Genomic DNA, 19,866 nt, shown 5'->3' with positions numbered 1-19,866 from the left:
GTTTGTTCACTTCATTGTGCATTAAATAATGTAAACATATAAAACTTTTGTAAATAATCTTTTTCAGGGTTGTGCCCTTACATTTTTTCCACTATCAATTTCTACCTTATAGCTGAAAATTAACACAAAAGAAAAATATGAATAATCCTGTCTAAATTTATAAAATGAAGGTTTCTGTTTTTGACCAGTTCAAGGTATGTGCTGCAATAATCATGCCTTGAATCTGTTGATGGTATGCCATATTTGTATACTCAAAATGTCAATTTATATCCACAAAACTTGCCAGAAGTCATGGTTCAAGGGGTTATTTAAATATATATATATTCCGGGGGTGCATGCCCTAAATTGTAGTGTCAGGCTGAAATAAACTTTTAAGGAAAATATGAGGTCTAAACCATGGAAATATTAATATCTGAAAAAACACCAATGTACAACTTTATTTTATAAAAAAAAAAAAAAGATAAAACAAATTGGTCTTGATTGTAAAATCCTTTATCCAAACACATTTATTCATTTGGACTCACGACTCGAATAAATCTATTGGCCAGAGAAACATGAAGGACGACAAGCACAAATACATTTCAAGGTTACATTTTAAAGTCCATTTCTTTCATGTTTTCTTTCCAAATTTGCCCTTTTTGTCCTTATTTTTCTTCATCTTCTTGCCTTGCCATTGTTCTTTCTGGTTCAAGACTTCCGGTTGTTTTCTTTTTTTGTCACTGAGGGGGAGAAAACAGAAAGATAAAGTTCATAGCGGTTCATGATCCCAGACAAAACCTGCTTAACCCGAGCTCCATATATCTTCTCTTACGTTTTTATGCTCACAATAGCTGTATGTTCTTTTTTCAACACTTGGTCCCATTCCTCGTCATCTCCTCGGATCATGTACCTTCATAAAAAATTCAGATAGGAAAAGAGGGGTCAACACAGCCATTTGAGCGGGAAAAATAAATTTTCCATTTCCAAATTCAATACCATTGTTGAATGGTATTCAACTTTCCAAACCTCCAAAAATCTAAAGATTTTTAAAATCGTTTCAACATAAGTGCTTCATACAACATTATATTTGGTATATAGTGCAGCCATCTGTTAATATTTTTATTCTGTTTTTTTCATTGGTTTTCTTCAAAATGATAACAGGCAAAAGAAGCTAAAATGCTTTATAACCTGCATATATTCCCCTCTGACACATGACTGATACTGTAAATGTGGTTTGATGTCGAACAAACAGCAAAGTACAGTCTGATTTAGATGATCTTTGCTTCTTTATCTGTTGCTGGTTTGAGTGGCACATGACATTCGTTTAATGAAGTTCAAAAGAGACTTGCTTATGGTTAAAGATGCACCGATTGATCGGCCGGTGACCGGAATTGGCCGATTTTCACGTAATCGTTCATGACCGGCGACCGGCTGGTCAGTCTGACGTATGCCGATTTTATGCCGGTCAAATGCACTCGGCATGATTAACCTTTTGAGCGGTACGGTTCCATATATGTGATTTTTTTTTTATTTCTGTGCCCCTGAGACGGTGCCACATATGGGATTTAGCATGTTCAGTGACGTCGCATAACTGCCAGATTACAGATTTAATCAAAAGCACTGATTACAGATTCAAATTAAGAATTTCTAATTGTCAGTTTAGAAAACTGAATAGGCACAAAAGTCTGGAAACACTTTTCTCCCTCTCTAAACTCTTGGAAACTCTTCTTTTTTCCATATTTAGAAATGTAAATGACTCAAATCAAATTCCATACTTTTCCACACTGTGTAAGAACCCTAAATAAAAGAGCAGTTTAAATAGTTTGGACTGCATTCGAAGTACTCACTCTGAAAGATTCATCTCTTTAATCTTCTCCATGTCAGTTTTGTGTTTCTCCAGGAATTCTTTGGCTGCGTCATTCTAAGGGACAAAATTATATTTCAATATGATAACTTGTTACAAAAAATTTTCTAATAAATACTGTTCTTTTGAACTTGCTATTCCTCAAAGAATCCTGAGCATTGTTTTCAACAGAAAATAATCAGAAATGTCACCAAATCAACATTTTCGAATGATTTCTGAAGGATCATGTGACACTGAAGACTGGAGTAATGCAGCTTTGCACCACATGTATACATTTTAAAATATATTAAAATAGAAAAGGTATTTTAAATGGTCAAATGTTTCACAATATTATAACTGTTTTACCCATTGAAGGATAACAAATTTTAAGAGTCTATTTCAAATACGCTTTCTTACCTAAACATCACGTTGAAGAATACTGATTTTAGCATTTAAGGTATAGATGAAGATTAAGTCAAGCAATTCAGGTGTCTGACATTAGCTTTTGTCTTTATGCACTTCCTGACCATTAAGCTCAAGGTACAGTGGTGCCTTTGTCTCTATGATAATGTTAAAGGAACACTCCGACTTTTTGGGACTTTAGCCTATTCAACTTATCCCCCAGAGTTAGATAAGTCCATACATACCTTTTTCATCTCCGTGCGTGCTATAAGTCTGTTTGACGCACTCACCGCTAGCCTAGCTTAGCACAAAGACTGGATGTGAATGGTTGCAGCTAGCATACTAATCCAAATAAGTGACAAAATAACGCAAACATTTTCCTATTTACATGTTGTGATTTGTATAGTCACAGAGTGTACAAAAAACAAAGTCATATGAGACACAGACATATTTTAACCGTATAAATACTGGGAACTATATTCTCTGAAGGCGAAGCACTGCTACTTGGGCGGAGTGATAACCGCAGCACCTGAGACAGGTGAGGTGCGCTCAGGTGCGCTGCGGTTATCACTCCGCCCTATATTCAGGGAATGTAGTTCCCAGTATTTATACGGTTAAAATATGTCTGTGTCTCATGTGACTGTTTTTTGTACACTCTGTGACTATATAAATCACAACATGTAAATAGGAAAATGTTTGCGTTATTTTGTCACTTATTTGGATTAGTATGCTAGCTGCAACCATTTACATCCAGTCTTTGTGCTAAGCTAGGCTAGCGGTGGGTGCGTCAAACAGACTTATAGCACGCACGGAGATGAAAAAGGTATGTATGGACTTATCTAACTCTGGGGGATAAGTTGAATAGGCTAAAGTCCCAAAAAGTCGGAGTATTCCTTTAAGGTTTGAGCAATCAAGTCAGGATGATTGGATTAGCAATACAATAGAGTGTTATATGCTGATTGGTTCGGTTTCTCTGAAGCAATCAAGAAAACCTGCAATACAGGTTTTTCGCTTGATAGAATCAACTCCTCCAGTCAAATTCCAGTCCCAGAAGTCCCTCCCCTTTAAAAGGTATATAACTACTAGGGCTGTCAACTTTAGTCGTTTAGTCGACTAATCGGTCGATGCCGTCTTGGTCGACCAGTTGCATAATTTTTTTTTTTTTTTTTTCACCAATAAAGACATTTTCATTGATTTACTCCTTGATATTTATTCATTTATAAGCATTTATATATTACTGTATTCTAAATATAATTAGCATATGTTTTATCCCCAACTTTAAATGCTTTAATTTAGGCTATTTTGTAACAGCGCCACAGTTTAGCGCACCACGTAGAACAACACAACACTCGGTAACCGCACCTGTGGCTGGCTGCACTGCTGCTTGCGCTCACTAAGGAATAGAGGTAGTTTTGCTGTATTCACTCAGTTAGAACGCTACTTCCGCTACTAATCAGAATTCCGGATTTTCCTCACTGATGCCCGCAAAAAGTTTCTCCCGGAATCTAGAGCGAGCGAGCTAGCGCGCCCGCGAGACAGAGACTGTGCTCCAATCCAAACCGCGTAGCGCGTGCATGACAGAGGGAGAGAGAAAGAGACCGCGCGCGTGTGTGCCTCATGAAGTACATGTAAGACAAACTCTACATTATACCGCTTATTACATGACTACCTACCAAATAAATCAATAATTTGACACAAAATATTGATTTTAAAAGGAGTTTATGGATTTAAAAAACGATTTATATTGCTTCCGCTAAAGAAAATAGTCCGTCTCACTTCTCGTACTCAAGTAGAAGTACAGATACTTGGGGCGTCTCAGTATATTTTCCTGCTTTTTTAATTTTCAAAGAATTGTATTATTATTATATTTTTTTATGTATTATTGATGTTTTTCGTTTTTGTTTTATAAATGCTCTGACAATTGTTTAATAATGTTCAATCAAAATGCAAAACATCGCGTTTTTATTTATTTATTTATTTTCGGCTGATCGTTGCTCAGGACAGGACTTTGGTCGACTAAGCATTTCTTTGGTTGACTACAGATCCAAAAAGAAGGATTTGCAAGTATAAGAGACTTCTTTCAAATATATTTTTAAAAATCTTACCGACTCAAAAAATTTTTTGATTATTTTTTAGATCACAAAATAATAATCTAGAGTCTCATACCAGATCTTCATTTAGCGTCTGCGCAGTTGGTTCCATGCTTATGTCTTTGGTGGCCACCATCTCGGCTTCAACGGCTGTCTCCTGAAGAGTGTTGAAGAACTGCAGGAAATATTTGAAATATAGAATCAAACAATAACTTTTCCAGAAGAGTAGATCCATGCGGTTTATTTCTCAGGCTGAAGAGAAGGTTCGGTTCTAATTCTTGTACGCTGGTTGTTTGGTCTCACCTGCACTATTTTACGGATGACCCGGTTGAACAGGCCCATGAGCTGAGAAGCGGGCAGATCGATGGCCTTCTCCAGCTCATCTACACTCTTGTGTTGAAGCCCGATTCCCAACAGTAGAGCCTGAAGAGAGGATCCATCATGCAGTACACACAAACATTATTTACAGTAGTGGCCAAAAGCATGAAGCCACTAAAAGGACATGGTGATTAAATAAAAATATGAGATTGGAGGAAAACATATATTTCAATGCTTTTGCGTTCGCTCGTTACGTTCCCAGAGAAACTTTTCTGTTCTTTGTGAGCGAAAGCAAAGTTTCTTGACATCATTTTTCCTTCCATCAAATTTTTTTCTCTTCATGTCCCTTTAGGGGCTCTGTACAAAAGTGATGTCTGGAAGGAATATTTGTTTTTAATGACCCTACAAGTTCAAATAAAACCATCAAAATAAATATATATATAAATTATTTGGCAAACTACAGCTACGCGTTTTATTTTAATATGCAAAAAAAAAACTGCATAGAAACAGGACACATAACATATTCAGTTAATAATATTTTGTTGGACAGCCTGGCCAATTGTCTGCATAAATAATTTCAGTGCGTTATCACAAATAAAACAGCTGACTCCAAGCACAACTACGCAATATGCGTATATAAATATAATACAAATTATTATCATTTAAAAAAATTCATAAAATAAAAATATATTTGTATCTTTAATACCTAGTAAAATCACATAGGCTATTCTTAAAGATAAATTTTGACTTAAAGAAAATTCTTTTACTTACAGACTGAGCAACAGAAAGCCCGATGTTTCCCAATTGTTTGAGGAAATACATGCGTGCAATAACAGGGATCATGTCCATGATGAGGTGATAGTCCACCATGTTTCTTGAATACATCTCCAAACGCTTCAGGTCGTATGGAGTGAACGTGGCAGCGAGCTCAGCACTGCTGACAGCTGAACAGACAGACGCATGAAAGGTTATCTTTAACCAACACACACATACAGCATTTAGTCTGATGAGCTGGCAGATGCGGGGCTGTACCTGCTGGGCTGTCATCCTTAGCGCTCTTGTTCTGCAGGATGTTGAGGGCCAGGGTTGGGTTAAATTTGCTGAACTGGAAGGACAGCAGGGAGAGGAACCTCCGCCGGAAATCTGTCCAACACAAGAAGCGTTAGTCTTTGAAATCAGGAATGAGTGGGAATTATATATATATATATTATTACACAGCTCTCTGGATTAATTGATTCTGATTGGTCAAATGCAGCGTTATTCTGAGAGATTGTGCATTCTCACCTTTCCAAAAAGCAGAGAGCCACTGGTTCTGCTCGGTTGACTCCTCAGCATTGAGCTCCTTCAGCATAATGCAGGAGTGCTCTCCCGTCAGGTCGTTCTACAGGCCACAGCAGAAGAATACAAGTGAGAAAAAGAAAAACAGTCCTGACAATACAACAACAACAACCAAAATTGCGGCATGCTTACCGGAGTCTGTCTTAAATAAACAGGAACAAATCCACCCTTTTTCCAAAATCTGGATGAGAAAGAAAGCAGAGATTAAGGAGTTAAGAACATGTTTTGCAATAGTATAACATTGCAAATATCACTGTAAAATCTGCTTGTATAAAGCATCTCACTTGAGTAGTTGAGGAGTGAGACCGTAAGAGACTCCCAGGTAGTCCAGGCTCTCGGCTCTCCTCTCATTCAGCTTCAGCAGCAGCGGTGGCAGGTCTTTCCTGGGGGACACCACTTCTTCCAGAAGACTGACCGCCTGGACAAGAACAAATATACACTCCTTTCAGAATCCACACTTACATTAGGTGACGCTTTACTTTAAGGTGTACTTACTATAGTAATAACAGTACATTATGCGTAATTACAAACCCTAAACCAATCCCTAACTCTATAATAAGTACATGTAGTTCATTACTATTACTCAGTACTTATCTGAGGAAGTACAATGTAACTACGTCACCTTAATATTGATCACAGCTTTGGGTCCAGATGCTACTTTATCAGTGAAGTGACATTTATAACTACTGAATTACATAAAGGAAATCTTGAATTATAAATCTTATTGTACACATCACTGCCACAGAAGACTAATTTAGTTCTGATTTTGTACAAAAAGGTACAACAAAAGAGCACATAAATTGTAATCAATTTTGCACAGAATAAATCAGAGCTGAGTGATAAACAGTAAGAAAAAAAAGAAAGAAAATGAATTAATTGATCTAAAAATGACAGTAAATACATTGATAATGTTACAAACAATTCTAAATTTGGTCACACTTTAGTTTAGAGTTCAATTCTCACTAATAACTACGACTTTTGCCTCAATAAACTCCTAATTACTTCTTATTAATAATTAGTAATAAGGTAGTTGTTCATTACTTCTTATTAATAGTTAATAATAAGGTAGTTGTTAATGACTTCTTATTAATAGTTAGTAGTAAGGTAGTTGTTAAGATTAGGTATTGGGTATGATTAAGGGATCTATAATATGGTCATGCAGAATAAGACATTAATATGTACTTTGTAAGTACTAATAAACAATATTCCTAGTAATATCCATGCTAATAAGCATTTAAAATGAAATAAATTATTTTTAGTTTTCAACAGTGATAATCAGAAATGTTTCTTGAGCAGCAAATCAGCATATTAGAATGATTTCTGAAGGATCATGTGACACTGGAGACTGGAGTAATGATGCTCAAAATTCAGTAATTCATAATAATAATAAATTATAGTAATTCAGTATAGTAATTTTACAGTAATTTATAAAAATAAATTACAATTTTAAAATCTATCCAAACAGAAAACATTTGAACTAAACTTTTGAGTGTCGTATTTTCTGAAATGGCTTGAAAATGTTTAATGTAAAAAGTAAAATACAGAACAAATCTAGTAAAATAAGATCAAGCGAATTTAACACAGATTTGTACTATATGAACACAAGGAATAATTATTTTATTTAATATTTCCCCCTACATGGACCAATATATAACAATACAGCAATGTCCACTAAAACATAAAGTGCCACACAGACTTCATGAAGATTTCTGAGTGATGATGCAAAGCATTACCTCACTGCTCAAAGATGTGATAGCGCTGGCCGGAGTGTGTTCTTGCTCATCCAACAGAGGAAACTGGCCCTCATAATACTGTTCCAGCAGCTGCAGAGCACGGCTGCCGTAACCCATCTACACACGCGGGGAACGACAGAACTGCTCAAACAAGGCAATCATCACACAACTTCTATACGCAAGCTGTTCAATGAACATAACAGAGACTGAGGGGAAAAGAATGTCATTTACCCCCTGATAATCCGGGTTCACTGCAATGCGGACAATCCTGCCTCCAGAGAGGCCTCCGAAATCAGGGTCTTGAAACTAAAAACACAAGAGCATCAGAATCATTCTCTGAAACATTTATTCAACAGTATGGCATAAATAAGCTATATACACCATTTATCATAAGTTTAGGGTCTTTTAAAAAGAAAAATGTTTTAAAAAGAAGTCTCTTATGCTAACCAAGGCTGCATTTATTTGATCAAAATACAGTAAAATTCTGAAGTATTTTTTACAATTTGAATAATGTAATTTATTCTTGTGATCAAAGCTTAATTTTCATAAGCCATTACTCCTGTCTTCAGTGTCACATGATCCTTCAGAAATCATTCTAATATGATGATTTGATGCTCAAGAAACATTTTCCATTATTATTAATGTTGAAAAAAGTTATGGTGCTTAATATTTATGTGGAAACCATGATACTTTTTTGCATTTATTTGAAACATAACATAATATATGTCTTTATTGTCACTTTTGATCAATTCAATGCATCCTTGCTAAATAAAAGTATGTATTATACTAAATTAAGAATTAAAGTATTGAAAAAAATACCATAATGGTCCCAAACTGGTGAACTGTAGCGTAGCTTCATTTTAAATTGGGATTTGTTACCTGTTCCGAAACAGTCCAGGGAATGAGATCACCTGAAGCTTTCTTCCCTCTGGACAAACTGCTGAGGATGGATTGGCGTGAGATCTCTCCTTCCAGACACACCTGAAATTACAGTTTACAGTTCTTTCATTAACAACATAATTCAACTCAGATTTAGCAGTTCTGGAATTACGTATCTTTAGCTGACCTGCACAACTGCTAGGACCTCTGGGAGTGAGCTCTGTGTGGGCGGGACGGGGGGCAGCAGGCAGAAGAGATGGTGAGCAGGAGCATCCGAAAGCAACTGAAGGTCATTGGGGGAATTCTGAGGAGGGAGAGGAGATCGAGTTAAACTTGTTGTGACATTATGTAATGCTCTAACTCAGTGGTTCTCAACCAAGATGACGAAAAAGTAATTATGACAAAAATTTGTCTTCATATTTTGACATGTAAGGTTTTTGTACCATTAAAACATCCTGCAAGTTTCATAGCTTAAAATATCCAGCTCATTTCCTATGCAATGATCTTAGCCAATCATAACAGTGGACATTTACTGACAAGCGTTAAAGGAGCAACGCCTTAAAAACTGATAATTTCAGACAGAGGGACAGAATGGAAGTTGAAAATATGTTTTCCACATATATATATGTGGGTTGTTTGTTTGTTTTTTGTACACAAAAAAACAAAACACCTTTATTACCAGTATAAGTGAACATGATAAAAGATCCATGTCATGACCCCTCTAATAAATTGTTATTTATTCATTTATTAATAATAATAATAAATTGTTAGTATCCAAATAGGATTTCATTCATTGTCAAATGCTTAAATTAAAAAAAGAATAAAATTGTAAACTGAAATGTAATTATTATATAATGTTATCATATACTAAATAATAAAACAAAACTACAAAAAAAATACCAGGGAGCCTTTAAAAATTGTGTTGAGACAATGAGAGGCTTTTGAGTCAAACAGATTGAGAACCACTGTTCTAATAACCAAGATATTACTTTACCTTGTAATGTGATGCTACGTAAAGTGCCATAAGGCGCTGAAGGAAAGTCTCAGAAGCTTTGTGATAACAAAACAACGTGTCTCGATTCACATAATAACTGAAATATGGGGTTAAAGAAATCTAATGTCTAGAGAGAGGAGTCAGTCTAAGGTAGATGAGAGTTTTGTGTTATTTTGAGAAATCAGGCATGTTTTTACAAGTCTGGCGATGATGATAGTAAATAAAAATCATGTGAAAGACAGGCAGGCAGCCCACATACGAGAACGATTCAAATTCTGACAAAAAGATAAAAAAAAAGTTATGACAGTCAAAACACTAAGATAAAAAGTCATAATTAGACAACAAATTTTTACTTTCATGTCATAATGACTTACTTCATAATTTTGACTTTTTAATCTCATATTTATTTTTACCAAAGCATGTTTTTTTTCTTATGTGGCAGTGATGGGTTACCACACTAGTATAATGTTAGCATGAACATAAAACTCCAGTGCTGAATGTAGAAGTCTCGTTTGACTTTTAGAGGATACAGGTCGCACGTCTGGGGTAAAGGGCAGCCGGAAATGATGCGTGGCACACTCAGACAGTCCAAGCACAGCAGTTCATTCAACCATTTCTCCACATGGTCCCCCTGGCCATAGCGGATAGACTCGTGGAGGGTCACCTCATGAAGGCTTCGTGCTGCAGAGAGGATTTACACATTAAACATCATCAGTCAGGGGGGAAAAAGTAATTATTTTTTTCATGTCTCGAATTCTGGTGGCAAGTGAAGAGATATAGAGTGCAGAAGTAAAAACTCCATTCATTTTCTCCATAGGGAAATTGCTTTTTAATGGCAACTTATAAACCTTAAAAGACAAATATACTGTGAGCTCTGAGGCTGTTAATCGATTATATTTTCTTCTGTTGAAGCCATCAGCATGCAGTATTTTAAATAATCATGTTAAACATTGGAATTCATAGTGAAAATTCTAAATTACCCATGATGCTGTCATCTTTAGCGGTTTCTTAAAAACTGAAAAGCTCGAGTTGAGTTATGCAGGTCATTCCACCAACAGGAAACGGTCATGGTAAAGCTCCGCCCACTTTAGCTCTTTTTAGCTCCCGATAAACACTGTGAATGACGTAATAAAGTCGGTCTCCTGCGCTCTTAAAAATACTTAAATATTTGCATGTATCAACATTTTTAAATGAAGTTTTGTTATATTTCTCCATCGTTTTTAATTTGGTTATAATCCTTTCGACGGAAGTGAATCAATCTAAACTAACTTTAGCTGGAAAATAACATTATTCAAGAACCGCTATAAAGCCAAAACAATCTGTTACCTTAAATTATACGTTTATCTCTGTAAAGTAGCTTTGAAACAATCTACATTGTTAAAAGCGCTATATAAATGAAGATGACTTGACTTGACTTCTATTGTTTGCAATGCTTCATGGGATTGTAGTAAATTCCCTCAATAAAGCCTCAAAAAAAGTTTTGCACCTTCGTATATTTGTTCGATTTTCAAATACTTTTTTGCTTCAAATTAAAGTTTGTAACGTTATGAATCACCTCGTATCTGGTTGGCTTGGTTCATGGCTTTTTAAAATCCCTATAGGAGAAATGAATGGAAAAGATGCTTCCAGAACAAGCGGGCAGGCACCGTTTCACTCCATTACAGTTCGAAAGCAAAAGGACGTTAGCGCATACCTGCTGCCAGCCTGGCTGTGCTGGTGTTTCTGTTCTCAGCCGAGAGGTTCTGCTGGCTGTCTGCACTCTGCTGTCTCAACTGCTGGATCAGCTTCAGAGACAGAGAGCGACCCGTGCCCTCATAGCTGCGTGTGGACATGAGCATTACTGCACTGATAATATAGTTGTAAAACGATGAAAATGTAGCAGCTCTTCAAATACAGACCCATTGATGGTAGATGCCATAAACACAAGGTACGGCCCCAGAAGCTTCTTCACTAAAGGCAGTGGGATAGCAGCAGCCTCGTCAATGACTAGCAGCTCGGCCTGGCCTAACTTCACCGCATCAGCAGGGTGGATGTACTGCGCACCAAAACATCAATTATTATTATAGTTGTGAACAATGCAAGATGCACCATATGAACCTTTTCATCCCTTATAAGGGATGGTCCGGAGTAAAATCAACCCCCCCAGTTTGGCTCGAGGTCATGGTGCAAAGGACCCTAGGTTGATTTTACTCCAGACCATCCCTTTAACTTCCAAATATTCTAAAAACATACTAAAGGGGGAAAAAAATTATTCTAAGCAAAGTCAATATCTGAGACTCCACTATTTAACAAATATTTGCAAGAAAAAGAAAAAAAAATGATGGAATAGAAATGCAGAAATGGAAGTCGGTATACCTGAATGGTCTGTCGATGTTCCTTGAAGATGTTCACACGAACCACAGCTTTGTTAAACTCTGGGTTCAAAGATTGGATTATTTCATAGTCCATATGTTCCTAAAAAAAAAAATTAAAAAAAAATCTGGTTTGAAGTAGTTCCCTCAGATGTATGCATAAATGTCTGATTTATATTGTCCAACTAGTAGATACATAGATTTAGAACATATTTACCTATAAAAATTTATTTAAAGAATTACACATTTTAGAAAATACTAAATAAATAATCAGGGTTTAAATTAACATAAAAAAAAGTTAATTGAAAAAATAAATAAATGTTGACAAATAAAATAAAATATAAAAAATAAAATGTAAAAACCAAGGCAACCTTTCTCATTTACATTTCTTTTACTTCAACTAAAGCTGTTTTTTTTTTTAGAAAAACTTAAGTTACACAAATTACAAAAAAAGAATTAATATTGTAATAATATATCCACGGAATCGACATGACACAAGGAATCCATAGACATCAAGATCACGAAGGATCAAGTAATTGTCAAAAATAGCAATTTTTCAGATCTCATGACCTGTAGGCGGTGTGGCACTGTTCCTAAATTTGGCATGGACCCTCAGATCATGGTTCCGATGAAGCCTACAAAATTACGATTCTATAATAGTTTCTGTATTGATCAAAATTTTGCCAAGATACAGCCTCTGAACCAATGTAAGATATTGAATGTGATCAGCATGATGAGAGGAATCAGGTGTATTACGATTGATTTTTCTAGATCAAAGGGTTCAAGAGTTCTAACCGTTTCAAATGTGAATTTTTGAACTGGTGATGGCACTATAGAGTTGTCCCAGAAACCCCAAAGATGGTAATTTTCCCACTTAGGGTTCATAGGGCTGTCACAGACTCCCATTCAGGAGGAACGATAATAAAGAAAACCAACAATTCCAATAGCAGCTACATTAATAAAAACTAAAATAGTATATTACCGATCCTAAAATACACGGAGTTCAACTTGTTACTCTGTTTATTAAAAAAATTACAGTAGTGCTGCAACGCACTGCAACAAAAATACCCATGTCTTGCCTCAGAATTGTAATACTGTAAATGTTTAATTAGTCTTATTTACAATAATTAGGGATGAACCGAATCCAGATTTTTGAGGCTCGATGTAGCTCGACTTGAATTGCCTTCTTTTGACTGTTTGATGCTCATTTTTATTTTAATTTGTTTATTAAGTAACGCTGTGGACAGTAGAATGTGTGACAGACAGTTACACGAGTTCGATTGGGAGTACGAGTTGTAAGATGCCAATCTGCCTACGTGAGTCTGTCTGGCCTCTGCAATAACTTTATCTGTGAGCTACCGGTATCCCTATTTTTCTTCCTGACACAACGCGTTACACTACGCAAGCACCTTCCCGTAATCAACGGCGGCGTGATGTCGACCATCGTAGTGCACGTATTGCAAGCCTAGGGTTCGGTTGAAAAAAATTCTAAGGTTCGGGCAAAAACCGAATCCCATTAAAAACCCCAATATTCGTCCGAATCCGAAACATCCCTAACAATAATACACTCTTTTAATATAGTCTGGGTCTGGCTGTGACTAGATCATATCTAATGATGTTGATTGATGATTACCTGATACTGGAGGGCATCAAAACCTTTAAATACGAACTCGAACAGCGTGTGCAGATTGTCTGGGCTGGGCGATGTGACAAAGATATTTGAATAGCTGAGAAGAGAACGCAAAGTCAATAAGTTATTCATATGCATAAAATCCAGTCAGGAGGCAAACATAACAACAGAACAAGAGCTTATTCATAATCATAACAGTGTACTACATACCCAAACGCAACAGCTCCGGCCATAGCCAATCCCAGCGCAGCAGATTTACCTCGACCGCGGGCGGCAGTGAGAGCCACCGTGCTGCGCAGGGTCTTCTCTGAAATAGCCTCAATGAACTTCAGCACTGCTTTGGCCTGAAGACATAAACACAGGTAAAATCAACACTAGTCGGGTCACACTGAACATCAGCATTAAGATTTATAGGTTCTTTTGATTTTACCTGGTCCATAGTTTTACAGCCGTCCACTAGAACGCCAACTGGCTGTGTGTCCTGTAAAGACTCCTTCAGGTCCTTCAGCTCTTGCTCCAGAGGAGAAAGTCCCTCATCCTGTTGGCAAAATCAAAAAGATTATGGATTACATATAAACGAATTATCAAACAGAACACGATCTGGTTATGAACCAGGCTCACCTGTGTTTTTGGAGGGACAGGTTTGATGTTGTTAATGTGAGTGGAGACTGGCAGAATGTTGAGTTGGTCATCAATCACAACACATGACTTACAAGAGGAGAGAGACAGGATGAATCTGGGGGAAAATATGACAAGCATCATTTCTGCAGTTCCTTCTTTCTCACAGGATCGTACAAGAATAGGTTATGTACTATGGATACACCAATACCACTTTTTCCAGAGTCTAACACCGATTCTTTCATTTTTGGTACATACTTTTTATTGCATTTGTAATTTTTTTTAATTTTCTAAATATATTTAAATGCATCGGGTCAGAGGTCACTCTTCCATCGGCCGTTACTGGAAGCCAATGATGATAGTTTATAAAGTTATAAATATGGATATCTTTCTTACACAAACGCATCTCTTCGCTTCAGAAGGCCTTTATTAACCCCCCGGAGCCATACGGATGGATTTATGATGGATGCGCTTTTTTGGGCTTGAAAATCTATGGTACCATTCACTCCCATTATAAAGGTAGGAAGAGCCATGATATTTTAACTGTGATTGTGTTTGGCTGAGAGAAGAAAGTCATATACACCTAGGATGACTTCAGGGTGAGTAAATTCTGGGATAATTAAACATTTTAGGTGAACTATCCCTTCAAAGGCTCTGTCCTGTTGTCCAACAAAAGAAAAACTTGATGGCTGAATGTTTGAAAATTAAGACATCAATATTAGTATTGTAATTATTAAAATACTGCTAATATCTAATACGTTAATATTCTATGAGTGTTTTGTAATTAAATGTCATGCATCAGAATTGCAGGACTGACCTTTCATTAAACCTTCCAACAACATCCTGGTGAGCCTCTGTCCTGTATCGAGAATGAACATCCTGAAAGAAAACACACATTTAAAAAAAAATATTCGCACGCAGATTACAGCTTTATATCGGCATACGAGCACTTCAGAGGCCATCTACCATTGTCATTGTGTACAGCTGCTTCAGCGACTTCATGGTCCTCAGAAGAATGACCACAATGCCTCCCCCTTCTACAGTCTCAACAGTCCGAGCCAAGAGGTTGGGAGTGACGGCTTCAAAGTCCTGGAAAAGAAAGTCAGAGGAACTGTATCATATTTAATGCATGCATTTCTAAGGCCTCTAAATGATCAACATGATAAAAAACTTTATTGAAAAAAACTCTTGTACACAATCTACTTCATGCCTTCTGCTCTCTGATCATTTTTTATCAAAGAACATCCTCTTTAAGGTCATGGTTCACGTCTTTTTGCTGTGTAATCTGATTTATTTATTTTTAAGTAAAGGTAAGAATAACTTTTATATTGTAAGTAATATTTCAAAATGAACACTTACTGAACTAAAGTAACTTTTACTTGATTATAATTTTTTAGAAAAATCATGCTAAAATGTGATTATCAAATATTATATACACATTATTGGAAAATATAGGGTGTGTTCACACTTGTAGTTCTGTTCAAAAAAGAAAAAAAAACATTTAGTCCTGACTCCTGGTCCATCCATCCATCCATCTTCTTCCGCTTATCCAGCCGGGTCGCGGGGGCAGCAGTCTAAGCAGAGATGCCCAGACTTCCCTCTCCCTAGACACTTCCTCTAGCTCTTCCGGGGGGACACCGAGGCGTTCCCAGGCCAGCCGAGAGACATAGTCTCTCCAGCTGGTCCTAAGTCTTCCCCGGGGTCTCCTCCCGGTGGGACGTGCCCGGAACACCTTCCCAGGAAGGCGTCCAGGAGGCATCCGGAACAGATGCCCGAGCCACCTCAGCTGACCCCTCTCGATGTGGAGGAGCAGCGGCTCTACTCTGAGCTTCTCCCGAGTGACCGAGCTCCTCACCCTATCTCTAAGGGATCGCCCAGCCACTCTGCGGAGAAAGCTCATTTCGGCCGCCTGTATCCGGGATCTTGTTCTTTCGGTCATGACCCAAAGCTCACGACCATAGGTGAGAGTAGGAACGTAGATTGACCGGTAAATCGAGAGCTTCGCCTTGAGGCTCAGCTCTTTCTTCACCACGACAGACCGGTACATCGACTGCATTACTGCAGAAGCTGCACCGATCCGTCTGTCAATCTCCCGTTCCATCCTTCCCTCACTCGTGAACAAGACCCCAAGATACTTGAACTCCTCCACTTGAGGCAAGAACTCTCCACCAACCTGAAGTGACTCCTGGTCCACTTAGTATTTTTAATTCAGGGATGTGTTCTCAAACTAATTGGTCGTTTTTTATTACGTATATTTCGCGACGGAACTTACCAAACATACAAAACTATGCTGTGTTCTGGGCTAAATGCTCTGGTTGTATGTGCGTAGCCTACATATGATGGTATTTTGACCAGCTGAGAACTCGTGAAGAGCTTATAAAATGTGTAAAGGAGTTAAAACTGCATCAGGAATCCCCCCGTCACACAAATGAAGATCTGCTGCGCGGAGACGCGGTTCTGACACCTGTACTGAACTGTGAAGGGCAACATCAACATCAAAAAACAGATATGCTTGAGCATTCTGTGACATTGTGTCCCGTTTTTTGGTTGGTTTACATGTCTTTGGTCTGTGTTGCAGTCATATTTCATTCTAACTTAATTCATATTTCTTTCATTCAAAATTTGTTTGGAAAGCGGAACAGCAGTCTCGGTGTGCCCCAGGGTTCAGATTGCAGCGTTCATTTTAATCCAACCAAATCCAGGGTTAATTTTAATCCAACCAAACATGTCAAGTGTGAACACAACATACGCATAGAGTGACGAGTTACATTTAGATATTTTTCATATGCTTTATGTTACTATGCTTAGATTTTATTTTATTTTGTAATGTTTGCCATTTAAATATCAGCATACCTTCCTCACCGAGTATGATCTCCATATTCTCCTATATCATACTAAATGATCCTTTAAAGCCCGGTGTATCAAATATAATACAATTTTGTTTTTTGTCTAACAGTTCAATAAACTGTTCCATTTCAAAAAATAATTATTATTTCTTAAGTAAGGCTTTACTGGGTTCTCCAGTAATATGAAGGCCCTGTCTGAGATGTTTGCCACAGACATTACCTGTAGAACACACATGCCGTAAGTGTTTCCCAGGATCTTGTGTGTTTCATTGTAGTAGCAGTAGCGGATGTTGGTTGCAGCAACGAAGAGCTCAAACGGATCGTCCTCTTTTAGATTCAGTGTGCCTGTCTTGATCTTCTTCTGCAGCGCTCGCATCCTCTTCTTTCGGTTGCTGTAAAGCAACAGATGCATTTCTATCAGTGTTCCTGATAGCACACAATTTTAAACCAGAAGAAAGTCTAGTCAGATGAAAAAGGGTCTGGAAATAATGGTTAATATTGTTTGGGAAGCTAAAATGTACAGATACAGTACTGGTCAAAAGTATGGATTGGAAACATACTATTTTTGTATGTTTTTGAAAGAAGTGTCTTATGCTCATCAAATCTGTATTAATTTGACAACAGTAATATTGTGAAATATTATCACGATTAAAATAATGCTTTTCTTTTTTAATGTACCTTAAAATATAATTTATTCCTGTGATCAAAGCTGAATTTTCAGCATCATTACTGCAGTCTTCAGTGTCACACGATCCTTCAGAAATCATTCTAATATGATGATTTGATTTGAAACAGTTGTTTTGCTTACAATATATATATATATATTTTTTTTTTTTTTTTACTGTGAAACTTTATTCATTATTCATTGATGATAAAAACAGCATTCAAAAAAGAAATCGTATATAACAATATAAATCTTTACTAGCCCTTTTTATCAATTTAACACATCCTTACTGAATAAAAGTATTAATTGCTTTTAAAAAACGAAATAAAAAAATTACTGACCCTAAACTTTTAAACGGTAGTGTAGATTGTTGTTACAAAAGATTTATATTGTAAATAAAATGTTGTATCCTAAAAAAAGTATTACAGGGGGTTATAAAAAATATTAAGCAGCACAACTGTTTCCAAAATTGATAATAAATCAGCATATTAGAATGATTTTTTTAGGATCATGTGACACTGAAGAATTATGAAAATTCAGCTTTGCTTCACAAAAATAAATAACATTTTAAACTATATAAACATTCAAAACCATTATTTAAATTTCACAATATTTAAAAAAAATTCTGTATTTGTGATTTTTAAAAAATGCAGGCTTGATGAGCATAAAAGACTTCTTTCAAAAAATTTAAAATAGTAATGTTTCCAAACTTTTGACCGGTACTATACAGAATAAAAGCTTTGATCATAAAACTAAGCATTTAGAAGACATTATTAAAAGTTATAGAGTGACAGCTGATATTTATGCATTTTAGTCTGGCACTGTTATACAGGTGAAACTGGAAACATTAGAATATCATGCAAAAGTTCATTTATTTCAGTAATTCAACGTAAAAGGTGAAACTAATATATTATATAGACTCATTACATGCAAAGTGAGATATTTCAAGCCTTTATTTGTTATAATTTTGATGATTATGGCTTACAGCTTATGAAAACCCCAAATTCAAAATTAGAATATTGTGAAAAGGTTTTCATAAGCTGTAAGCCATAATCAACTAAATTATAACAAATAAAGGCTTGAAATATCTCACTTTGCGTGTAATGAGTCTATATAATATATTAGTTTCACCTTTTAAGTCGAATTACTGAAATAAATGAACTTTTGCACAATATTCTAATTTTTAGTTTCACCTGTAAAGATCTCATTGATTTACAGAGCAAGCTATCAGAATTTAATCTTTTAAGTACTTTATGCTTATAAATAAGATATTTTTCGTCAGTTTGGGCCCCTGAACACAACAATGAATGAGGTGTTTTGTTTTTTGAGTAATCATACCTGCTAAAGACAAGCTCCTTCTTGTAGCACCATAACACTGATGGCCGGGCTCTGACTGCGGCTTTAGACAGCATGTGGTGGAGAATGACAACCTGGATGCAAAGTGCACACATGAGCAAGGCTCTGCAAACATCTCCTCACATCAGTAAGTTACAGTATCATTAAACACAGTCATGCCTCACCTGATCTTTTCCACGATCACCAACTATAACGAACATCGACCGGTGGTGTTGTGCGACGCCGTTTTCTATCTGGACACGAATGCGATTGTCCACCTTCTTTCGAAAAGTTGCCATTGTTTTAAAACTGAATAAACACAACACAATAAAGTCAGTTTTACATGGTAATACGAAGTAAACACTGTAACTGTTAGTTCGAGCAGAGAAATTAAACACATTTTACAACGCGTACGTACACAACTATGTTCTATACGTTTATTCATATCATAGGGCATACCTTAATGTTGTATCGATAAAGCAAAACAAACTGATCCTAAATACAACTTTCTGGAAATAAAACTACGCCTCATTTACAGTAGACTATCATGCTCGTATATTCACGTGGGGAAGCTTCGGCGGAAGGACCCTGGCGTGATGGACCCCAAAACAGACATATAGCTGTCCGTGAAAGCGCCTGTTCAGAATGACAGAAAAACGCGATTTGTATTCGCTATTTTCTAAATTAAGGCTTGTTGTTGACATTACCTAAAGAGATTGTCTAAAGTCTGCGCTTTTTTTTATTTTTTTATTAAAGTAGGTTGCTGCAGTCAGAATAGTCAAGAAGGTGATTTTGTTTCATTGTGGGAATTGTAGTCCTTCTGTAGTAATTACTACAGAATTTCTG

At 36.5% G+C, this 19,866-nt stretch overlaps 1 protein-coding gene across 1 annotated transcript; it reads right to left on the bottom strand.

The window, feature by feature from the left end:
• Positions 1–250: 250 nt before the first annotated feature.
• nat10 (N-acetyltransferase 10) lies at positions 251–19,648 on the bottom strand. Its single transcript, XM_079620973.1, has 29 exons — positions 19,480–19,648; positions 19,206–19,329; positions 19,024–19,115; positions 17,242–17,413; positions 15,142–15,264; positions 14,993–15,054; positions 14,179–14,293; positions 13,988–14,095; positions 13,768–13,901; positions 13,561–13,654; positions 11,932–12,030; positions 11,475–11,611; positions 11,270–11,394; positions 10,107–10,257; positions 9,577–9,673; positions 8,770–8,886; positions 8,583–8,684; positions 7,935–8,009; positions 7,704–7,820; positions 6,255–6,388; positions 6,103–6,151; positions 5,917–6,013; positions 5,665–5,775; positions 5,404–5,576; positions 4,618–4,737; positions 4,391–4,489; positions 1,827–1,900; positions 812–889; positions 251–719 (listed from the first exon to the last, which is right to left on the bottom strand). Exons 2-29 carry the CDS (start codon positions 19,317–19,319, stop codon positions 611–613), a joined length of 3,078 nt encoding a protein of 1,025 aa, XP_079477099.1. The 5' UTR covers positions 19,320–19,329; positions 19,480–19,648; the 3' UTR covers positions 251–610.
• Between the last annotated feature and the right edge of the window lie 218 nt (positions 19,649–19,866).

The sequence above is a fragment of the Phoxinus phoxinus genome (assembly GCF_949152265.1).
Source record: "Phoxinus phoxinus genome assembly, chromosome: 8".
Taxonomy (NCBI): Eukaryota; Metazoa; Chordata; class Actinopteri; order Cypriniformes; family Leuciscidae; genus Phoxinus; species Phoxinus phoxinus.
This window is presented reverse-complemented; position numbering and strand designations above follow the sequence as displayed.

Excerpts from the sequence above, each read along its gene's own strand:
- nat10 (XM_079620973.1), bottom strand. The coding sequence starts at position 19,319 with ATGGCAACTTTTCGAAAGAAGGTGGACAATCGCATTCGTGTCCAGATA. Across the intron at positions 14,096-14,178 it reads CTGTCCCTCCAAAAACACAG|GATGAGGGACTTTCTCCTCT; the intron begins GTGAGCCTGGTT and ends TTTTGCCAACAG. Across the intron at positions 12,031-13,560 it reads TTGATGCCCTCCAGTATCAG|GAACATATGGACTATGAAAT; the intron begins GTAATCATCAAT and ends TTTTTTTTTTAG.